This window comes from Drosophila miranda, chromosome 3 (genome assembly GCF_003369915.1).
Source record: "Drosophila miranda strain MSH22 chromosome 3, D.miranda_PacBio2.1, whole genome shotgun sequence".
In the NCBI taxonomy this organism is placed as follows: Eukaryota; Metazoa; Arthropoda; class Insecta; order Diptera; family Drosophilidae; genus Drosophila; species Drosophila miranda.
In genome coordinates this window covers 20,389,175-20,409,794 of record NC_046676.1, presented here as the reverse complement: position 1 = coordinate 20,409,794, position 20,620 = coordinate 20,389,175, and the positions used below count along the sequence as shown (strand labels likewise).

Below are 20,620 nucleotides of genomic sequence, written 5' to 3'. Positions count from 1 at the left end.
ATTTCTATATATTTTCATAGCAACTGCGACGATATCCGATATCCCAAACAGTGCAGTGCAGTGCAGTGCTCCCTCCCCAGAGTAGACTTCAGTCGATCAAGAACATAAACAGATAATTATGTGTATAGTTTCAAGGTATCATTTGTTTGCTATATATTCGGATAACATTGCCTCCAAAGCCCATCTATATCTACATATGTATATCTTTATTGATCCACCATTTGTATACTGTATATTGTCTAACAACTCGTCTCAAAGTGTGGCATAGGTCTGGGACTAGGAAGGGTTTGAATAGTATCTGTAGGCATATCTCAAACAGTTTGATGTACATATGGAATTCTGCTAGTTTAGATTGGCCTAGACCTGTTTTATATAAGATCGGGAAGTCGTTTGTCCTCTTATAGTTTCAGCAAAGGTCTCGAATCCCCTGATGGCCTCCTGTTCGATCTGCAGAGAGGTAAGTATGGTCCATCTACCCTTAGAAGTCCATTTTAAAACCCAATTCCGTTCAGCATTTTTTTGGATCCAATGTCAAGCCGTTTATTTTGCAATCAAATGATATTTTTGAAATTGATACATAGATGTATTTCTTTATATTTGATTTAAATTACGTGCTTTGATCTATTTGCAGGGCCAATTGAATATACCAAAATCCTTTTCTACCTTTCTATAACTCATATTAACATATGCATAGATACATAGATATTATATCGTTTTTTTTTAACCAGAAATTGGAACATATTTATATTTTTTGTTGTTGTTTTAATAACATTTGTTGATATATCCATATCTTTTGATAATACATATATAACTGAACCATGAAATATCTGCAATTTACAGCCCTATCTGCGGAATCTTTGTATATTCGGCTGGTCAGAGTCTGATCGATATTAGTTTAACCTTTCAACTTGCAATAGATCGTAATTTGTATATACCCAATTAAATGTCATCAATATTGAATATTCAAATTTTCTCAAATAAATTTCCCCATCTTAAAACCACAAAACGATACCGTTTATTGTATGGAGTTCATGTAGGGTGCCGGGGCAAAAAAAAAAACAATAATAATTTCTTACCACATGCACATGCAAACCCCATCCCCTCCCCTTCCCTACCATTAGTTATTCCAGCACACAGATTTCCTTTTACTTAACTTCTCGCATTTTATTACTGATATATATATCATTTCTTGTTCATCTCATCCCTTAAGCATTTCGCAACGAAACATTTAAAGTTAGAACAACAGAATATGTATATGTATATATTTATAGAGCTTAGTGCATGCTAGATCGATCCAACCATCCATTTCAGCTGGATTCGTCCGGCATTCAATTACATCCTCCTCTGACTACCTCATATTGTAAACTCTTAAACTAGACGACATACATACATAGTACAGTGCGTATCAGTAGGTATAATAGATTGGGCAATTCAACATACATCAATTTGTTTTTATTTGTATAATTTTGGATTTTTGATCTGCTATTTATGAACGAGTTTACTACAAGAAAACTTACATTGAGAATGCTGATGTTCTAGATATATATTTTGTATTTTTTCTGTACGATTCCTTTCGTCGATAATTCAACATTTTGCTTGATATCCATTTTGTGTTGTGTACTGCCTTTTTTTCTTTTTAAAATTAACATACATCTATTTCCGCCTTTGTTTACATTTATAAATATTTATAATATTTAACTCTTTCATTCATTTATTTGATGCACTCATCCGTGGCGTGTGAGCGTGTTCCCATTTGCGTTGTGTTGCCGAGAAACCTATGTATCTCTTCTCTTCCTTTCAATCCTCAACTACTAGGTGTGATGGTGAAGCACTTGATCTGAATAGGATTATGGGGGTGCGGCGGAAGGGGATACTGGAAACTTCCGTTGGGGATCATCAATTAATTATCATTCAATTCACTCGCTCCTCTCTGCCGTGCGTGTGTGTGTGTCTGCGCCTTAAAACTACAGTTACTCGCCCAAAGTTGAATTTTTTACATTGCCAAAAAGTGTTGCAATAATTTAAATTTTAAGTCTTCTTCCATTTACTTGCAAAGTGGCTTAATTCCTTCATTCATTATTATGTTTTTGTACTGCTGCCAGTGTGTGAATTTTGGTTATTTATTTTTCCTTTTTCTTCTTTCGATTTTTACTTTTACTTTCTTCTTTTTTTGTTTTATTTATCTTGCCTTAACTTTAAATACATAATTTTTTGTTTTGAATGTCAATCAAAGTAGCTACATTTTAGTTCGTTTTTTAAGCTGATTTTTACAAATTTCTCCTTGGCTTAATTTACACACATTTTGCAGAGCTGTCAAGAGCACATTTAGCCATTAAATAAATGAAAGTTAAAGCGCGGGGGCGTCGCTTTCTGGGATCAAAAAGAAATTATATATACATGTGAATATATATAAGAGTGGACCGGAGACGACATTGTATTATGCGAATGGCTCCGTCGTTTAGTTAACTTGAGTTAAGATTAACTGCAGATAGCTTTACGAGCACAAATCATCATATACTTATAGGAGAGCTAGAGTTACTTTTCTTGAACTACGCCGAACGTCGGATGGTGTTGAAACAGCTCTCAAAGGGTGGCAAAGGTTACTTTTCTGCCGCTGTTTGTTTTATTTTGCTTGGTTTGTTTACAGGACCTGGCCCTTCCTCCAGCTTGAAGATGCCCCCCGTCTTCGTTTTATGTCGCAATTAACTGTAGAATAGGGATTGCGATTAGACCGATCATTAGGCAAAGATACCAATTCGCTGATGTTTGCTTACCGCTTTTACTGTGGCCTTAATGAAGTCTTTCTTTTCTGTTAGATCAAATTCTGGATATTTCGCATAGACTTGCTTGCAAACTGTTTTCATGGTAATCTCCTCCAGATTTGCCTTATCCAATATTTCTTTGACATAGCCGCGTATTTGCTCATCCTGCAATCAAAAGGTATACCATACCACACGATTTAAGATCGAACTAGCAATAGCCAGAGCTCGCGGCTACTCACCGTTGGGAATGCCATTTTGCCCTTTTTGGTTAGTGGCTCATCCTCGTCAGACTCATCTTTGTCATCGACATCATCATCCTCCTCCTCGGACGATTCTTTCTTTGATTTTTTTGATCGACCATCGGCTGGATGCATCGAGCAGAGAGAGGCAGGAGGTTAAAAAATAATTAATGGTTCAAAGGTGCTGGTAAGCTTACCCTTTCCAGCTGGTTTTGACTTGTTATTAGCTTTGCTATTTCTCGCAGGCGTTGTGGGCTTCCTACTCTTCTTGGGGCGTACATCCTGCAAGATGGAAATGTTACTACCTTTCCCCCCTTTGCCCACCGTGTCTGTTATTTCGCTTACCTCACTTTGGTCGCTGCCAAACTCCGACAGTTCCTCCTCCTCCTCATCTTCGGAAATGTCATCCTCTTCGCTGTCGGAATCTTTGCGTTTTCGCGCAGGTGCCCCCCGTCCACGTCCCCGTCGTCCAGCCACGGCAGTGACCGCCGGTCTCCCACGCTTACCAGTTACGGCTGGGCGCTTGCGCTTCGGAACCTATTAGAAGTGTTGATTAGAAGGTTACTTGGAAGGGCACAGGGGGTAGACATACATCGCTATCGGCATCGGATAGTTCGGACTCCTCTTCTTCCTCAGAGTCCGAATTTCTTCGCCGACTCTTGCGCGCTGGACGACCCCGACTGCCTCGAGCAGACACGTTGCGACCAGCTTTAGCGGCACCACCACCGCCGCCGCCGCCGCCACGACCGGCATCAGAGTCTGAATTGGCCGAAGGATTGTACTGTAATTGATGGTGTAAATTAGAGATTCTCGTTTTTGCATTATCCGCTGCAATACTTACGTCTGAACCCGACTCTGAGTCATCGTTGCGTCTCCGCTTGGTCACCGGAACTTTCTGCTCGCTCTCCTCGGAGCTGGAGAAGTCCACGTACGCAGACATTTCTGAAAGCAGACGACACAAAGGTCAGGGTTAAGGATCTTCTCGAACTAATGATTGTATTTGACTTACTTTTGCCAGCCGTCGTGCGCCGGGGACGTCCGCTAGAGTTGCGAGCTGAGCCTCTGCCGCCGGCACCCGACTTGCTGCTCTTGCGTTTCTTGTCATCCTCGCTGACCTCTTCCTCTTCTTCGTCCAGGTCATCCTCGTCTGGCTCCTCCTCGTCTTCGTCGCCCTGCTCCAAGCACAGCGATTCGTCTGGCTCCATTAGAAATTTGAGCACTCGCATTACGATTTCATTCTTGCTGCCTTTGCGATCCAATGTGAGAATCTCGCAAATGCTCCGAAGTCCTTTGTTGTCCACCTTCTTGATGGCATCGAGTTTCTTGTTGTATTCCGTCGAGTCCTTGGCGAACTCGAATCCAGCAAAGGAGCGCAGATTCTTCTTCACAACATTGTTTTTGCCTTGGGCCCCAAAACAGAGCTAAAACAGATTTGTATATTCGATGTTAAATCAATTGTTCTCCGAATGATAATCTCATTTCGTCCGCTCACCGCATGTAGGGTCTGTAGGCCGTCGACACGAGTCTTGTTGATGTTCTCATTGATGCGATCAATCTCCGCCAAAGCCACGACATTCTCATCGTCCTCTGCCACCTCATTGTTCTCATCCAGGCCATCGTCCTCGTCAGCATCTCCGGCTTCTTCGTCGTCGTCGTCCTCTGCCTTCTCCACCTTACCATTTTTGGGCTTGGACAATGGTTTCTTGGCTGGGGCCGATTTGTCAGCTCCCGCAACTGTCTTTCCCTTGGCCCCATCCTTGGCATCACTACCTTTGTGTTTTTCGTCTGCAGCGGTTTTAGTGGTCCTGTCGCTCTCCTCATCGCTAGCCTTGTCCTCGTCATCGTCCTCCTCATTCCCTTGAGTATCCGCATCGTCTTCGTTTTCATCCTCATCCTCCTGTTTTGCATCCTCCTTCTTTGAATCCTTGCTGTTGTTAATGCTAACCTTCTTCACCGGATCAGGCGATACCTCCGTTTTGTCCGATGCGCCTGCGAAAAGACAGAAAAAAAAATGATTAAAACTAATTAGAAATTTCTGTAAATCAAAGAAAGGTTAATTTTGCTGGAAAAAGGAATTGTCTTCAGCCTTGGGAAGTCCAGAGCTAACTTCACTTAGGAGCGCAAGGAACTATGAATACTGAAAATGTTACTATACCTCGGCCTTTACTACGCAAAACCCCATTGGAAAGGATTAGCATGAACAATAGCCAAGGAAAAACGAAAACTATCTTATCTTTTACTCCGATGGGAGAGAGGATATTTTTCGCTCTTGTGGGGTTCGAACCATGGATCATATACATCGACAGTCAGGAGAGAGTATACCGAACAGCTTAGACGACAGCGCCACACGGAATCTCTTAAACTAAGCAGCAGAGAGCCAATAGGAACACGCACACACATATGCATGCGGGCCGGCGACCACATGTCCCCCCTACCACTACACTCTCTGCTGGGGACAGATGAAAATGAACCCATTTCGCCGCGTTGCGAAACGCGCGCAAAATTCATTTTATGATTTTTGTTTTTCTCGCTCTTTCTTCACCAACACCAACGAGCACGATTTATACGACATTGCTACATAGGCAGGTTGTCGTTGTGTGCGCGTGGCTTTTATTTACCTGCATCCGAGTCGGGGGTGGGGGCTTCCACTGTGTCTCCTTTGGGCTTTTTATCAGCGACGTCATCAGCGGTGGTGGCGGAGGCCCCGTCGTCGTCAGGGGGTGTCGTTGCATCGGATCCCTGTTCGGCTCCTTTGGACTCTTCATCACGGCCCTCGGCGGCCGCCGCTGCATTCTCCACTGCCTTCGCCTCGTTTACCTTGTCGGCGGCATTCTCTTTGGTTGCCGTTTCTGCCGCTTTGTTAGCATCCTGGTAATAGAGTGGAAAGAGATACAAAATCACAATTTTATTTCACTTGCTAATTTTTGGCGGCGACCACCATCTACCATTCGATTTTGTGCGTTTTATTCGGGAATGAGTTCGAGAGCTTCTGTATGCGTGTCTTCCACACGACGAGCGAGAGGGAGAGGAGATAGAAATTGAAAAACAACATTGCAAATCTATGAGGCGCGCACGCACTCGTTGTCTCACTCCCACGCACTGAAACCTAGCTATGGGCCGCTACGACGCCATGTTTATACACATAAAATGAGCGGGGAGAGAACGATAGTCGGGCAATCCGCATTCTCTCTGGAGCCAATATTTGTTGCGCTCTATTTACACCACAAAAGCATTTGCCAACTAGCCGTTTTCAATGCGCGTCCTTGGCACACACTCGGAACTTTGTTTTAAAACCATTTTCAGAATTCTACGTACCATATTTTTAATGGTTTTTATATTTTTCCGTCAGCCGACACACATTCACACATTCACACATTTACTAGTGGTGTCACTATCGATGGTACCGCATCAGCACGGAACAGTGCCTAAAAAATATCAAATGTGAATCAGGGTTCCGTTTTGTCGCGATATATTTCTTTCTGATAGATATTGCTTTGAAATACTAATGGTAAAAGGCATCTGACAAGTGCTTTTAAAGTGCTGGTATTAATAGTTAATAATTTATGTTATAAAGTGTCGTTTTTTTGTTTAAATTATATAGATCTGGTTTTCTAATATTTACTCTACACTATCGAAGACACCGATGGCCGGCCGGCAAGGAATTCATCGATACTATCGAAAGTGATTGGTCGCAAAAAAAGCGCGCGACGTTTTTCAGGAAAAAGTAATTTGGAAACGCCGGCGTGACCTTTGAATAAACCTTATATTTATTTGCGTACACGAAATTCAGTGAGCACACACTTACCATGGGAATTTTGGGCTTATCAAAGCTCATAGCGGACCTGGCGCCCCAGGCCATACGTGAGAGTGAAATGAAGCATTTCTTTGGTGAGTCTGAATTTGGTTGAACAAAAGAACTCCTCTTAAACCTTATCCGATCCTATTCTTTGTAGGTCGTAAGGTGGCTATCGATGCCAGTATGTGCTTGTACCAGTTCCTCATAGCAGTGCGGTCGGAGGGAGCTCAGCTGGCGACAGTCAACGGAGATCCCACGTCCCATTTGATGGGCATGTTTTATCGCACCATCCGACTACTGGACAACGGAATAAAGCCCGTGTATGTGTTTGATGGTAAGCCTCCAGATTTGAAGTCTGGGGAATTGGCCAAGCGTGCCGAGCGCCGTGAGGAGGCAGAGAAGGCCCTAAAGGCTGCCACGGACGCCGGCGATGACGCGGAGATCGAGAAATTCAATCGTCGCCTGGTTCGAGTGACCAAAGAGCATGCTCGCGAAGCCAAGGAACTGCTGTCCCTGATGGGAGTTCCCTATGTAGACGCCCCCTGTGAGGCAGAGGCACAGTGTGCAGCGCTCGTCAAGGCTGGAAAGGTGTATGCCACGGCGACGGAGGATATGGATGCGCTGACATTTGGGTCAACAAAGCTGCTTAGGTATCTCACATACAGCGAGGCCCGTAAGATGCCGGTCAAGGAGTTTAGCTACGACAAGCTGCTCGAGGGTCTAGAGGTCAACAACCGCGAGTTCATCGATCTATGCATCCTCCTGGGCTGCGATTACTGCGAGAGCATCAAGGGCATCGGCCCGAAACGTGCCATAGAGTTGATCAACAACTACAGGGATATTGAGACCATTCTGGATAACCTGGACACCAGCAAGTACACGGTGCCCGAGAACTGGAACTACAAGGTGGCGCGCGAGCTTTTCATTGAGCCGGAGGTGGCCGATGCCTCTGCCATTGATCTCAAATGGACGGAACCCGACGAAGAGGGACTGGTCAAGTTCCTCTGCGGGGACAGGCAGTTCAGCGAGGAGCGTGTTCGCAACGGTGCCAAAAAACTTTTCAAGTCCAAGCATGCTCAGACCCAAGTGCGACTGGATAGCTTCTTTAAAACATTGCCCAGCACACCGAATGCCGTGAATGCAGCCAAGCGCAAAGCCGAGGAGGCAAAAAAGAGTGCCAACAACAAGAAGGCCAAAACCAGCGGCGGTGCCGCACGTGGCAGAAGACCCAAATAGTTTTTCTCTACAAAAACGTACAATTTCTTTAATCTTAACTTAAACATATTTAAAGCCTACAATTAATATTAGAACTACATCGATTTGAGCTTATTTCTAGTTGGTCTTCTTTTGGATTTGTGTGGATGTGTATGTTAACCTGCGTCTGCGTCTGCGACTACAGCAAATACTGCTTGGCCAGGGCGCGAATGAAGCGAGACTTGCGCACCATGGCGCTTTCTCGTTTGATTTCCTCGTTGTTATTGGCATTCAGCTCCAAAGTACCCATCATGGAGATCTGTGTGAAAGTCAGGGCGAAAGTCAGAGAGTGAGTGAGTGCTTCTCAGGGATTAGGGGATTGGCTTACCGCCTCCAGTTTTCGACTGTGCTCGCCTCGTTTCGCATGCAGATTGACAATGAACTCCAGAAGCGTGGTGTCCCATATGCAGCTGTAGTACGAATCCATGGCATCGGTGAAGTTTGACGACTTCTCGCTGAGATTTTTAAACACAATCCCATAGTCGATTTCCTCGAGAAACTGACACAGGACGGTGGCCTGCATATGACAGCCCAAATTGGCGGCACAGCGAATCATCTTGCGAATGACATAGTCATCCGCCACATTGCGCTGCAGCGGCATCGTGCAGTAGTCCGTTCCGGTCACCAGGGCATTTACATAGCACCGCATCGCGGATTCGTTATTCCCGATGGCCAGGTCCAGGTCGCCCTTCATTTTAAGCCAGGAAATGGTCTGCGGATAGTATGACAGAGCTTCGGACAGCAGCCACTGAAGAGTCTCGCAAACACTACGCAGGCTAAAGCTAATGGGGCTAAGAGGATGGGAACAAAATTCGCTTAGAGATTATATAAGTATAAATAGGGGACGATATATGGGACTCACTTGTTAACGCTGGTGGGCCAGAGGTGCATGTATTCACAGCTCAGATCGTGATTGGGATCATCCTTGAGTATGTTGTGCAGCTTTCCCAGCATGGAGATGGCCAGACCAAATATATTCTGATGGCGAACACGTTGCAAGAATGTCTGGAGAGAGCTACTGCCGCCACTCGATGGCGTTGAACGCTTGGGCACATTGAGGAACATGTTCACCATCAGCTCCCACGCATCGCGAGACACCTTCTTGGTGGTCTTCATCTTCTCCATTTCAATGAAGGTGGCTGCAAAGGCCAGAGGTAGTTCGAGAGGACCTGTCCGCTTTTCCAGGAAGAGGAGTGGCGGGAAATCTGTCAGATTGAGCAGCATGATGGCACAGCTTTCGAGTATGTCCGGCCTAGGCAATATGGAGTCGCCCGCCTGGAGTACACTTAGACACTGCTTGCATCGCGCTCCCAGCGACTGCAGGTCGAGCGGTTTCTGGTGCCACTCCTCCAGGCTCTGCGTTATCTGTATGTTCAGAATCTCCCACGTGAGCAGCTTGCACATCAACTGAGTATTACCGGCTATCTCCTGGCGCTGCGTCTCTGACTTTAACACACTCAGCATGGACACGGCCTCAATGTAGTCGCCCCTCGTCGCCAGTTCTCGCGCCTTTCCGAGCAGCACGTAGCTGAAATCCTGCAGGAAACTCACTGGCATCGCCATGACCATTGCCTTTAGTGGCTGAGGCACATCCCAGCTGGGATTTATGGACCACAGGGGTTTTTCCGGCGCCGTTCCACACAGCTTCACTAGCAGAATCCTCACGGTGTTCGCATTCGTACAGCTGATCAGTTGCCGCTCTAGGGCAGCGACGTCCACACGGGCACCTGCACAGAAAACACAAAGGGGTTAGAAATGGGGAAAACCGCATCGATTGCCACTTACTTTTGGAGTGGCACATCCAGTCAGTGAGCGAGGCCAGAGAACTGTTCGGCACGGGAGGGGCTGCCTGCAGCATCTGATCATCCAAATCGTCCAGCTCCTCGACCGTGAAGATACCCAAATCCCGCACGATCTGCAGCAACTGCTTCGACTGCTGTGGCTGTGCCTGGTGGAGCATACAGTCGATGAGGAAATGCTTGAGGGCTGACTGTTGCGCCTTGTTGCAGTTGGGCAGCACCTCTGTCAAGGCCTCCACAAGAGGCGGCAGATAGTCCAGCTCGCGATACTTCTCAAAGTACTCCACGCTGCCAAATATGCTGCCCCATTCGAAGATGTTTCGCACCATATTGAGGGCCGCCACCTGCAGCTGCAGTTGCATCGTATCCTTGAGCTGTCCCGTAGAGATGGCGCCCTCAAGGTCCAGCTCCAGATTGCGTCTACTGATCAGCGGAATTTCGCGTGCATGGTTATCCAGCCGCAGAATCGTCACAATCTCCGCATAGTTGTTCAGCAACGATTGATGGAAACGCTCCATCAGAGTATGCTTCTGGGCGCTGATTCCGCAGGCCAGCAGCAGCCCTTCCAGCTCCACGGGCCGAATGTGACAGAAGTACAGGGTGGTCTGCGGTGATATCGCCTGCAAGTTGTTGTTGCAGGCGGCAGCCGCCTCCCTCGCCAGCACATACTGTTTGGTGTACAGGTAATAGTGGGCCAGCTCGTAGTTGATTTGGGCCCGCAGCTCCTGGGGGGTGATCAGATGCATTATGTCGTAGTTTTGGCCAGTGCTGACATCATCACAATGCAGGGTCACAAAGCTGTCGTAGTGGAACACGTAGAACGGCTTGCTGGATGCGCAAAGCTGCTGCAGATACTCAATCGAAGGCTGCGTTGGCGACTCCAGGAACTGTTGCAGCTGATCGATCGGCTGGAATCTGAAAGGAGAACTCTCCTTGACGAGCTGCAGCCGTAGCAGTAGGCGGTGATAGATGGTGAGGGCAAACCTCGCAGCTCGCTCGTTCCCAAATGCGGCTAAGGGAAATACAAAGATAAAGATTATCCAGTTCTTTCGTTTCAGCCGTCGCTCGGACTTACATATTTTCAAATCGAAGTCACTTGCAAGGGGTATGCTCAGATTGCGGCCATAGCTAATGGTGCAGAGATCACGGAGCAAGGCGAGCTGCATTAGCACGGGCAGGTTCTTCTCCAGCATGTCTAGGTCCCATCGCAGCCATGTGGCAACCTTCAACTCGAGAATTTTCAGTGCCAACTGCTTTCTGGTGAGATCCAGCCCATTCTCCTCTGGCCACTGCTGTTGCTGTGCGAGCGGGGAGACATTGAGAGGTGCTGAAGCCGCGGGCGTGGGTGAATTCACTGCTCCTCCCACAGTGGCGCCCGGCAGGTTTTGCAGGTCACTTCCAGGCGTCACCACGGACGCTACCGCCGTGTCCGGCGTCACGCTGATGAACTGCATGATCAACTCGAGGGCGCTGGGTTCTGTAAAAAACCGTAGTTGTGTCACCAGAGCTCTACAAGTGGGAACTTTGCCTCTTACCGGGATGTGCGCGCTGCAGGTGCTGCGTTATCTTGTGCGGATCGAGCAGGAATTCAAACCACAAGACCGTCTCGGCCGCCAGTGGCACCGGCTTGGGTTTGAGCGGATCATCCATTCTGTTTTTCGACAAATTGTAATAGTCAAAACAAAATTAAACTCTGTGGGCAGCGGACCGATAAAATATAAAACGAACTTGGCCCACTTAAGCCCCTCTATTTAAACAGTTCAACGACTTGAGGTAAGCGGCGGAAAATATTACTGATTGTAAATTCTTCTTGTAGATCCATGCCAATCTTTAATCTGAACTTAAAAAAAAAACCACGATATCTTTCACCCGAACTGCTCAAAACATATGAAATTTTCATTATTTTCGGTTAAATATTAAAATATTCCCTTGGTCTACAATGGGTTAATCATTCTCCGTCAAGGGCTGGAAACCATATTACTTGATTTTGATATTCGATTTGCTGTTACTAGCTAGATAGGACTTCCATACCTAAACACATAATTTTATATGATTGATCTATCATCTTCTTAAAAGATATGTAAATTTGAATTACTCTGTTTTATTGAATTGTGTCTAGAATTAGGTTTAAACAAAATAGGTCAACAAAAAATTAGAGCAAAAAACGTAAGTGTGTACGGAATAAAGCGTAAGTGTTTATGGAATGTTACGTGATTGTTGCTGGTCAACAGGTATCCACTATGACTATAGCCCCTTTATACCATATATCAATTAATTAATATGAATATTCTGTTTTTTAAGCTGATTTGAAACATTACTAGTTACTTTTTTCAGATTGACATGTTTTAGAGCTATTTTGGCATACGATTAGTGTCCTGTATACATATTTCCCACTTTCATATTATATTTCGTTGAAATAGCTTTAAAACAGAAACTGACTATTTTCTGCCATCATTGGAACTTCAGGTGACAAACATTTCCTTAGTTCTATAATATCCAGCATGTGTTGCTGGCATCTTTTCGACACTATTGACTGAATATGAGTTTTGCGCGCCAAACAGAAATTGTTTGAAAGTGAATGAATTAAACGCAATCCTTGGGATAAATTTTGAAGTGATAGATGGAGAGATCGGAAACTCAAAAAAGCTTCTATACATTTTGTTCTTAAATATACCTGTTAAAGTTTATAGATTAAATAATCAAAGCAAAAATTAAAGAAAATACTTTTCAGGGCTTCAGAATGGTAGATAGTATCGATAGGCGGAAAGTATTTCGTTTTGCAGCACTGCAGCTTGTATCGATATGTGTCCATGCGATATTTATCGTCTGCTTGTTTTTTTTGTAGCGGAAACGGAAGTATTGCGGTCTCTTTTTAACAAAAGTTATCTGGGAATAAAAACCGCAAGACATGTAAATAAAACAGCTTCCTCCTATTTAAATCTCTCCCATTTAACCCTGCGCTTTCAGCTGCAGCAAAAATAAATTAACTCGAAATTCTTTTATTTATGCTCACATGTCTGACACATTTTCGTTCCATCTTCCACCTATGGCTGTCATAAAATTCTAATTTATAATACCTTTGCACATAAATCGATAAAGAAATAGAATACAGAATCAACAAACGTTAAGCGACCAAGGGGGAGTACCCAGTACCCAATCATTTCATTCTGCATAAGAAATTTTCTGTGGTTCATTAAAAATGTAAAATAGCTTGGTATTTGGTTAATTTATGCAAATATGTATGTTTGCCGGACTTTAGGCAAGGTGCTCCATAAGTTGGGCTCACAGTCCTCTATCTCTTTCTCCCTCATTCACCAGATCCTCCTCTGCACTGCAAGAAATTGTACAGATATAGAGGCAGACTTTCTTGGTTCTCCTTCGACGGCTCACACCGATTTCTTTCAGTGTTGTACTCCCAATTTTATTGTTGTCTCTTTTTAGTGCCGCCCCATCGTGAACTTTATGAGCATTTCATCTCTCTGCATTATAATCTGAATCTTAAAAATATTTAACGTTCAATCAGGTGATTTTATGCAAATTACATGTTTCCGATTTCCAATAGCCTATGCGCTAGTGTTGTGTGTGTGAGTGTGTATATGGCATATTTCATCTGCTTACGATCATTATTTCTGTGGAGTGGTCAAATGTTTCTTAAAAACAGATTCCACCGAATTAAATTTCGAAATACAGGCATATAAGTGCTATATTATTTTATTATTCTTGGGGTCAAGACGTGCGATAATCTTTTTACTTTGTTGTCTCGGCATTTTCCTATGATTATGCAATAAATTAGGCACAATCGGGGCAGCGGCGAGGAGACTTGAGACTTAATTTAAAATGTCTTCTTCGCATCGGAATTGGTACAAATCTTCTTTATCTGTTTCGCTGTTCTTGCGGCAGTCAGTGTCAGTCCCGTCCCTCCTTCGACGGAGGGGTGGCGGTGGGCCAGGTTATGGGGGTGGCCAATAAAAATGTCAAATGCGTAAAAGTGTTATTTCAATTTTCGTGTTTTAATATCGCCATAAATTTGAATAATAAATTGCCCTCGAAAATGAAAAACCTTTCGCCTGGCCCTGGCTAAAATTAACTTTCTCCTTGAAGAGCTTCACAAACATAGTTCGGGGAATTTTCTATACATATGAACAAACATATTCTCGGTATTGTTGGAATTGAAGAATATGAGAAATCTCATTCATGGTTTCCCGAGCACTGGGAGGGGACCTTCAAGCATACATATGTACATATGTACACAAAGGGGACGTTCTGATCTACACTTTCAATAGTTTGGAATCAGCAGAAAATGTTTAATCTCGGTGGGGTTCAAAGTTGCCGCCAAGGAATGCGTCCAGCACAAAGCGAGCTGTTTTGACGATGTCGATTGCGACATGGACTGAGAACTGGGGACTATTAAATTCCAAGTCAATGCTAAATAACATTAATTAAGTGCCTGATCTAGCTAGAGAGTCATCCAGGTTATCGGTATCTCCGCCACAAAGCCTCACGCTTCACTCGGACAGTTTCGGGTCAGTTGTGTCTCAATCTGAGCTTACCATTCAGCCCCACGCTGGGTACGACGGGTATACACGACTAATCTCAGCAGATAGCCATTGATTTTTTGGTAGTTTCCAGGCAAACAATTGGCTGGAGAGCTCAAAACAGTTTTATAACCATTGCTGAGTATGCCACCGTCGAGCACTGGGGGCTGCACTTTGAATAGATCTCGTTTGGTTGCTAGGGGAGCCGACGGACTCGAATCTGTCAAATATTTGCATAATATGCCATACTTTGTTCACAAATTAATGTAAATATGGAACTCTAGAAAACCAGAAACCACTCGAGACCAATACTAACCGAAGCCCGCTGTTAGTCGGATCCAAACAAACCCAAAAACAAAAGCCAAAAGCCAAACTACAAACGCCAAAATGAAATCCAAAGAAACAGCTTTGAAGCTCTATTGATTGGGTCGTAAATTGGTTTTGGGCCGGGGCTGGCTGGCATCTCCATTGTGGGGCTTATTTGCATTTCATGCAGGTTGATAGCTCGTGCCATTCACAAGACAAGCATCGGAACTCAATCCGAAAGTATTTATGGCTTTGGCCCAGCTATCATTCAATAATCTCTGCATAACTAAGCTGACCCAGTGAGATTCCCCATTGTCCGAACCAGCTACAAGACTCAGCCCTTGAAGGGCTATCGATGTTCTACGAGGTAGTCTGACATTGCTATGACTTTTGGGGTTTCTCACAACTTAAATCGAATGCAATGGAAGTAAGCAATTCAATACCCTTCTTAAAGAACCTCAAATAACTCAAATTAGGGGATATTATTTGTCCCAAGTTATCTGCATAAATAGATATAGGAAGGCTCTTTCTTCTTCTACTGAGAGAACGTGGATGTGTTCTTCTCTAGCATGTATGGTACAAAACATTTCAGTGGGCACTCATTTTTGAACAGTTTCGCTTTTCTCCTATAGATGTTATTAATAATGCCATAAATTAACTAAATTCATTGCTATTGCTAAATCTTTTTACGTTTTGTATGAGCTGCGCCGAGCAAGCGACAAAAAACCACGAGGAAAATATCTTGAGAAATGTTAAAGGAATGAGAAAGATTTTCGAAATGTATTCGTTTTTCTTTGGATTTTTTTTTTCTTTCGTTGCGGGAAAATTCATGTCTGTCGTCTGGTGGCAGGCGGCATGGAAACAACGACACGAAAATCTTTCAACAACAGTTGACAGTGCCCGCACATACGGACGGACAGAGGGACGGACATCCCCGAACACCTACGCAGCTACTCCGCAGGGGGATGGTAAGGGGGCAACATCTCTTCAGCTAAAAAGAAAATTTTGTGGCGAGCTTTTCTGCCACCGTGTCGCCGTTGATGGCTTCTGAAATGATGCAAAATGTTGAGAAATGTTGAGAAATTCTCTTCTCACTTTCCCAGTCAGACAGGGGAACGCCGCAGACGGAATGCTCTGAAAGACACTTCTTCAACTGATCTTAACCTCAGAACTTTCACTTTAATGAAACCTGATTGGAATCTCTGTTCTAGTATGCTTTCGTTGGGTTTTTTTGGAATATTTAGATCTCTGAAACCAGACATATTCTACCATTTATGCTACCGTTCCGTTCCTCCATAAGACTCTTTTATATGGCAGTGTATAATGAAAATATCTTTGTCGCCGTCCAGAGTTCGGTGCGTGCGTGTGTGTGTGTGTGTCGGGGTCTTTTTTGGAAAACTATTTCAAAATCGTGATGGCATTTTTTTTTAGATATTCTTCGCTGTCGCCACAATGAAAGTTGTTAAACATCCACACATACGAGTATACATACATTTAGTGCTTGTTGGCTGTCGCATTCTGTTCTCATTTTCAGACCCCGGGGACAAGAGTTGTTCCACAAATGTCATCCCAGGTCCTAAACTGTCTCATTGGTATCATTTTCAGTGTAATACCTTTAATTGAGGGTGTTCTATTTTGGAGATCTCTTCAGAAACTAGGCCCAAAAAGATCTATGGAATGAGAAAACGGAAGATCAATTGGATCAGCCAGAGTAGTCCCGAATGATCCTCTAAAATGAGATCACGTCGATATTCAATCAGTTGCAAAGATCCCGCACAAAGAGTGACCGTCAATAAGCGATTGAATGAACTGCCAGTGAATTCCCATTCATTGAAAGTTGTTTCAGCAGCCAATAGCTGACGATGAGGATGATCATAATGATGATCATCTTCAGATTGCCAGTCACTTGATTTGGTCTTACTGTTTTTGCGTCTCTCTGTAGCCATCAAGCAGCATTAATAGCCGAAAAAATACACCTTGCCAAACAAAATCAAATTCAAAAATCGAAAAACTGAACAACTGAGACGAAAACTGAAACGATCGTTTCTTTTGATGGCCCAGCAATGACACACATTTGTCAAAACGGGCTCACTTCAAAAGGCCCGGCGGAGTCAGAGAGACGGGAAAGAGAGAGTCAAACAATAAAGAGAGAGAGAGCGAGAGATGGTTGAATAAGGTGCAAGACAACAACGGAAAAACGGCAACAAGTGAAAGATAAATGTGCGGGCCATCAATTGTCAACTGCCAAACAGGAGGAGATCGACTCAAAGAGGATGGAGGATCATCAGGGCTGATGGATTTCCACTTGTGGTGTGGAAATAGTTGCACAATGGCCTGCCGTTTCCATCCATCTTGATCACGATCAGCATCATGCCAGCGCCTCCCCTCGATGCCAGCATCCACCGTCTACTCGCACTACTTTTGGCCTTGTTAAGTCACGAGTTCTTTTTCGGGGTATGGTATGGTACGTATACCTTCAAGCATTCAATTTTGACTGTTCTGTTCGGTTCGGTTCTGTCAATACACGTGTATGCTGAGCAAATATTACGCTAGACCCTGAGTGGAGCTACCTTCTATTATCCCCAAAGACCCCACTCCTCCACAGCTCCGCCAGAAAACAGCTGGAAAAGAACAAACGAAGGAGCCAACACATTTGTTCATCTCGTTATTGAAACAGTTGGCACTCGACTGGGCTCGATTCTGTTCCGTTTCGACTAAACCCGTTCGTTCACGGACGACACTCAGGTGTATTTCTTTACTTGTCGAGTGCGAGTATGTGCCAAACACCTTGGACCCTCGAAGAAGAACTGTTTGATTGAGAGAGATCGTCTGAAGAGACTTGAGCGTTTTTCTTCTGGCAATGCCTGTGATCTTCAATACAGTCTGCTCTCTGGCCTGGCAATGCCTGGTTACTCTTTCATCTTTTACCTTAGCCCTGTCAGACGGAACTCGTTCGGATCCCTTACCTATATCAATCCCTCTAGAAGCTATATATATATAGAACTATAGCCACTTGACTCTCCGCTTTGTCCGTTAAGAATTCAAATACAAATTTGAATGGGTATTCCAGGTAGAAACAGGTAGCTGCAGCTCCATTTGTATACACTCTTGGTGTACGTACACATGTCTGTGGAGAGGGGACCGCACTTATTAGTCTGTTAGTCTGTCTGCACTTGAATAAATCCTTCAGCAGGCTCGTCAAAATGTGTTTACCATGAAGAGCGTAAGTGGATTTGACAACTGTCAACCGATCGCAGTGGTCGCTTCCCTCTGGCTGGCTCTGTGGATTGCTGCCTGCATGCTAATGACGTCTGTGGCAGGTGCAGGGGCAGGCAGGGTCTGTTGCAGTTGGACAGGCTTGTCTGTGTCCGCTTGGCAATTCCATCATAATTTGTACATATGAACATATATATTCCTCATTAATTTCCAATAGCAAACAGTTGAAAAGAGCTGTAAAAGAGAATAGGATTTATAATAACGCTCAGAAGAGTCCTACTGAAGAGAGAGAGCATCGTTCTCTTAAACCTAAATTCCCAATGGTTTTCTTGACTTTAGTCAACTTTGACCCTTCTCAACATACTTTATAGTTTGGGGAATTAGTCACAGATACACACAAACACACACTCACACGCTCAGACACTCATGGCCTCATAGACCATGATCAACAGGTGGCTGGGGCTGAAAATTTATGAAACTTTTTAATTAGGCCGCGTCTAGAAGGCGACTAATGAATTGGCTCGAAGCGCATTGGCCATAAATTTTAATTATGCCTCTAGCAACAAAATAGCGTGGAGTCGGGGAGTATTGTATCTTATGGTTCAGAGTTTTCGGGACCGATGTACCGAATCGAGTCAGTGTCACAAAATTAAATATTCAAAATAGCCATGGGACTAACTCGTAAATAAGAAACCATAAACCCCAAGCTAAGACGAAGAATCCATGGCATCGCCTGGTTCGGTCCGACCCCGACGCGGACCATTGACCTTCTTTGGGATCCCGGTCCCATTCCACTCCCAGATTCTTGCAAGTCAAGCATGTCCTCTCCCTCTTAAGCATAATCTTCTGGGTAGACACTTGTCCTAGTCCATGTATCGACGGTGTCCAATTTCTTTGCCTATAGCATTTTCATTCCTTTCTTATCGACAATCGCCATATGAGGACTTCACTGGGGATTCAGCGTGAGAAGCAATTGACGTTGTTGAGGGCCTGAAGGAAGATAACTGGGAGTATGCCAAAAACTCAATGTTTCTAAGCTATGGTGATTAAGATATGATCTTTCTGCTAATTTGAGATGGATAAATTTTAAGTTTTAGCTAGAATTAAACGACAACACTGCCGTAGAAGTATGGAGAATCCAATGGCAAATTCCTTTCACATTTCTTTATTATATTAATCCATCTATTATTCCTTTGCTCTGTCCTTTTTCGAATAGTTCATTGAGTGCTCACAATGCAAGGAATTCTTTCCACTTCCTCTTCAGACTCCTATCCCACTCCATCCGTTCTCTTTCCCACTTATTCTGCTCCCATTATTGTTTTTATTGCGAAACGTAAATCACACAATTTGTCCTAAATAAGTCACGTCTGCATATTTGAGCTCTGCCTCGGATGCAGTGCAGTTCCCGGGTTTAAAGGGTTTTGTTTTCAATTCAAAGGCCGGTGAAGCGTTCGGTGCTGCGGTGCGATTGCGGTCCATTGTTTTGCCCTTTCTCGAGTCTGGTTTTTGCCATCTTTTATTTATGAACTTGGACTTGGGCCGGGGACTGCGACTGCGACTGCGATTCCGACTGCTCCTTGTGGATCCTTTTTTGGACATGTGGCCAGCTCCCCCTTTGTGTCCATGTGTGTGTGTGTGTGATCCCTTTTGTTATCGGACGTGTTGTATCTTGGGCTTGTAGCTCTTAACCAATTGCCTGGCACTTTGCGGCAGACGTTTTAACAGGCCATAAATCTGAGATGCTCTGAGCATGCGGCTAGCCACCAGACGTCTGACAGCACTTAAGCAGTTTGATGACTCAAGCCGATCCAACCATCCATCCATCGATCCACGCGGTTGGAGCCACAAATCGAAAGTTCACAAAGATCCGATCCACTTGTTGCTGCGTGGCGGAGTTCCCTTCCGGCCTGCCTGCCGCTTGGGGATTAAGCATACTTATAAACATTTATTTGTATATTCATTATGCTGTCAGGGTCGGTGCGGCAGTGCGGTTCCTGCGCTGTGTTGTGCGCGTGCGCACCGAGAAGACGGCGTTCATAAATTTTTCACACCCCATGATTATCGTGCAGAGTGGCCATCGTCTGGCAGTGGTTGTGGCTGTGGCGGCGGTGGCGGCGTAAACCACTTGGGCGAGCCGCCGCAATTGCATTCGGATTTTTTTAATAATAAATACTTAAGCCCCTTCTCTGCCAGAGTCGTCCCGAACCCGAACCCGAATCCAAAGTTGAACCTGTTCCAAGAGTTGCGGCTTGGGCTTTTTTTATGCTTATGAATAAATTCCTTGGCCATTCCACCCCGCGTTCCTCCGATAAGCTTCTCATGCGCTCTCTCTCTCTCTCTCTAGTAGCGCCGCTCGGTTTTTTCGCTTCTTTTCTCATTGCCTGCGTTCTTTCGATAAGCTTCTGCTTACTCTCTTTCGCGCCCTCTCTCTCCCTCTCCCACTGCTAGCGCCGTTTGGTTTCTTCATTTATTTTATCGACGTTGCGCTTGGCAGCCTTTGGGCATTTATCAGAAGCCCCTCTCCCTCCCTCCCTCCTCGCACAGCAATTGATTGCCTCTCCAGCTCCTTCCATACTGCTCTCTGCTATCCATGCATTTTAAATGGATTTCCGACCAAAGTTTTGGGGCCACCGCTGTGGGTCCTCGGTGTCCCAGAAGGCCCTCCTCCTCCTACTGCTCCTCCTCTTCCGCCAATTGATTTTCGATTTCTGAG

The 20,620-nt window shown here is 44.7% G+C and overlaps 3 protein-coding genes across 4 annotated transcripts; 1 reads left to right on the top strand and 2 right to left on the bottom strand.

The window, feature by feature from the left end:
* Positions 1-1,143: 1,143 nt before the first annotated feature.
* LOC117188313 (protein DEK-like) lies at positions 1,144-6,413 on the bottom strand. 2 transcript variants are annotated; one of them, XM_033391959.1, is made up of 11 exons: positions 6,317-6,413; positions 5,620-5,869; positions 4,494-4,990; positions 4,011-4,422; positions 3,843-3,943; positions 3,594-3,782; positions 3,347-3,538; positions 3,199-3,283; positions 3,002-3,126; positions 2,775-2,927; positions 1,144-2,706 (listed from the first exon to the last, which is right to left on the bottom strand). In XM_033391959.1, the coding sequence occupies exons 1-11, from the start codon at positions 6,317-6,319 to the stop codon at positions 2,692-2,694; spliced, it is 2,022 nt and encodes a 673-aa protein (XP_033247850.1). In that variant the 5' UTR covers positions 6,320-6,413; the 3' UTR covers positions 1,144-2,691. The 2 variants fall into 2 exon arrangements, with proteins under 2 accessions (XP_033247850.1, XP_033247851.1); XM_033391960.1 differs by lacking the exon at positions 6,317-6,413 and adding an exon at positions 5,947-5,964.
* Positions 6,414-6,671: 258 nt separating this feature from the next.
* LOC108158782 (flap endonuclease 1) lies at positions 6,672-8,126 on the top strand. Its single transcript, XM_017291459.2, has 2 exons — positions 6,672-6,889; positions 6,955-8,126. Exons 1-2 carry the CDS (start codon positions 6,808-6,810, stop codon positions 8,031-8,033), a joined length of 1,161 nt encoding a protein of 386 aa, XP_017146948.1. The 5' UTR covers positions 6,672-6,807; the 3' UTR covers positions 8,034-8,126.
* LOC108158779 (integrator complex subunit 8) lies at positions 8,034-11,593 on the bottom strand. Its single transcript, XM_017291453.2, has 6 exons — positions 11,386-11,593; positions 10,926-11,327; positions 9,837-10,862; positions 8,914-9,778; positions 8,380-8,842; positions 8,034-8,310 (listed from the first exon to the last, which is right to left on the bottom strand). The coding sequence occupies exons 1-6, from the start codon at positions 11,498-11,500 to the stop codon at positions 8,191-8,193; spliced, it is 2,991 nt and encodes a 996-aa protein (XP_017146942.1). The 5' UTR covers positions 11,501-11,593; the 3' UTR covers positions 8,034-8,190.
* Positions 11,594-20,620: the final 9,027 nt, after the last annotated feature.

Excerpts from the sequence above, each read along its gene's own strand:
- LOC117188313 (XM_033391959.1), bottom strand. Across the intron at positions 4,991-5,619 it reads CACCCCCGACTCGGATGCAG|GCGCATCGGACAAAACGGAG; the intron begins GTAAATAAAAGC and ends GTCTTTTCGCAG. Across the intron at positions 3,284-3,346 it reads TTGGCAGCGACCAAAGTGAG|GATGTACGCCCCAAGAAGAG; the intron begins GTAAGCGAAATA and ends TCCATCTTGCAG.
- LOC108158779 (XM_017291453.2), bottom strand. The coding sequence starts at position 11,500 with ATGGATGATCCGCTCAAACCCAAGCCGGTGCCACTGGCGGCCGAGACG. Across the intron at positions 9,779-9,836 it reads CTGGATGTGCCACTCCAAAA|GTGCCCGTGTGGACGTCGCT; the intron begins GTAAGTGGCAAT and ends TTTTCTGTGCAG. Across the intron at positions 8,843-8,913 it reads TGGCCCACCAGCGTTAACAA|CCCCATTAGCTTTAGCCTGC; the intron begins GTGAGTCCCATA and ends CCATCCTCTTAG.
- LOC108158782 (XM_017291459.2), top strand. The coding sequence starts at position 6,808 with ATGGGAATTTTGGGCTTATCAAAGCTCATAGCGGACCTGGCGCCCCAG. Across the intron at positions 6,890-6,954 it reads TGAAATGAAGCATTTCTTTG|GTCGTAAGGTGGCTATCGAT; the intron begins GTGAGTCTGAAT and ends TATTCTTTGTAG.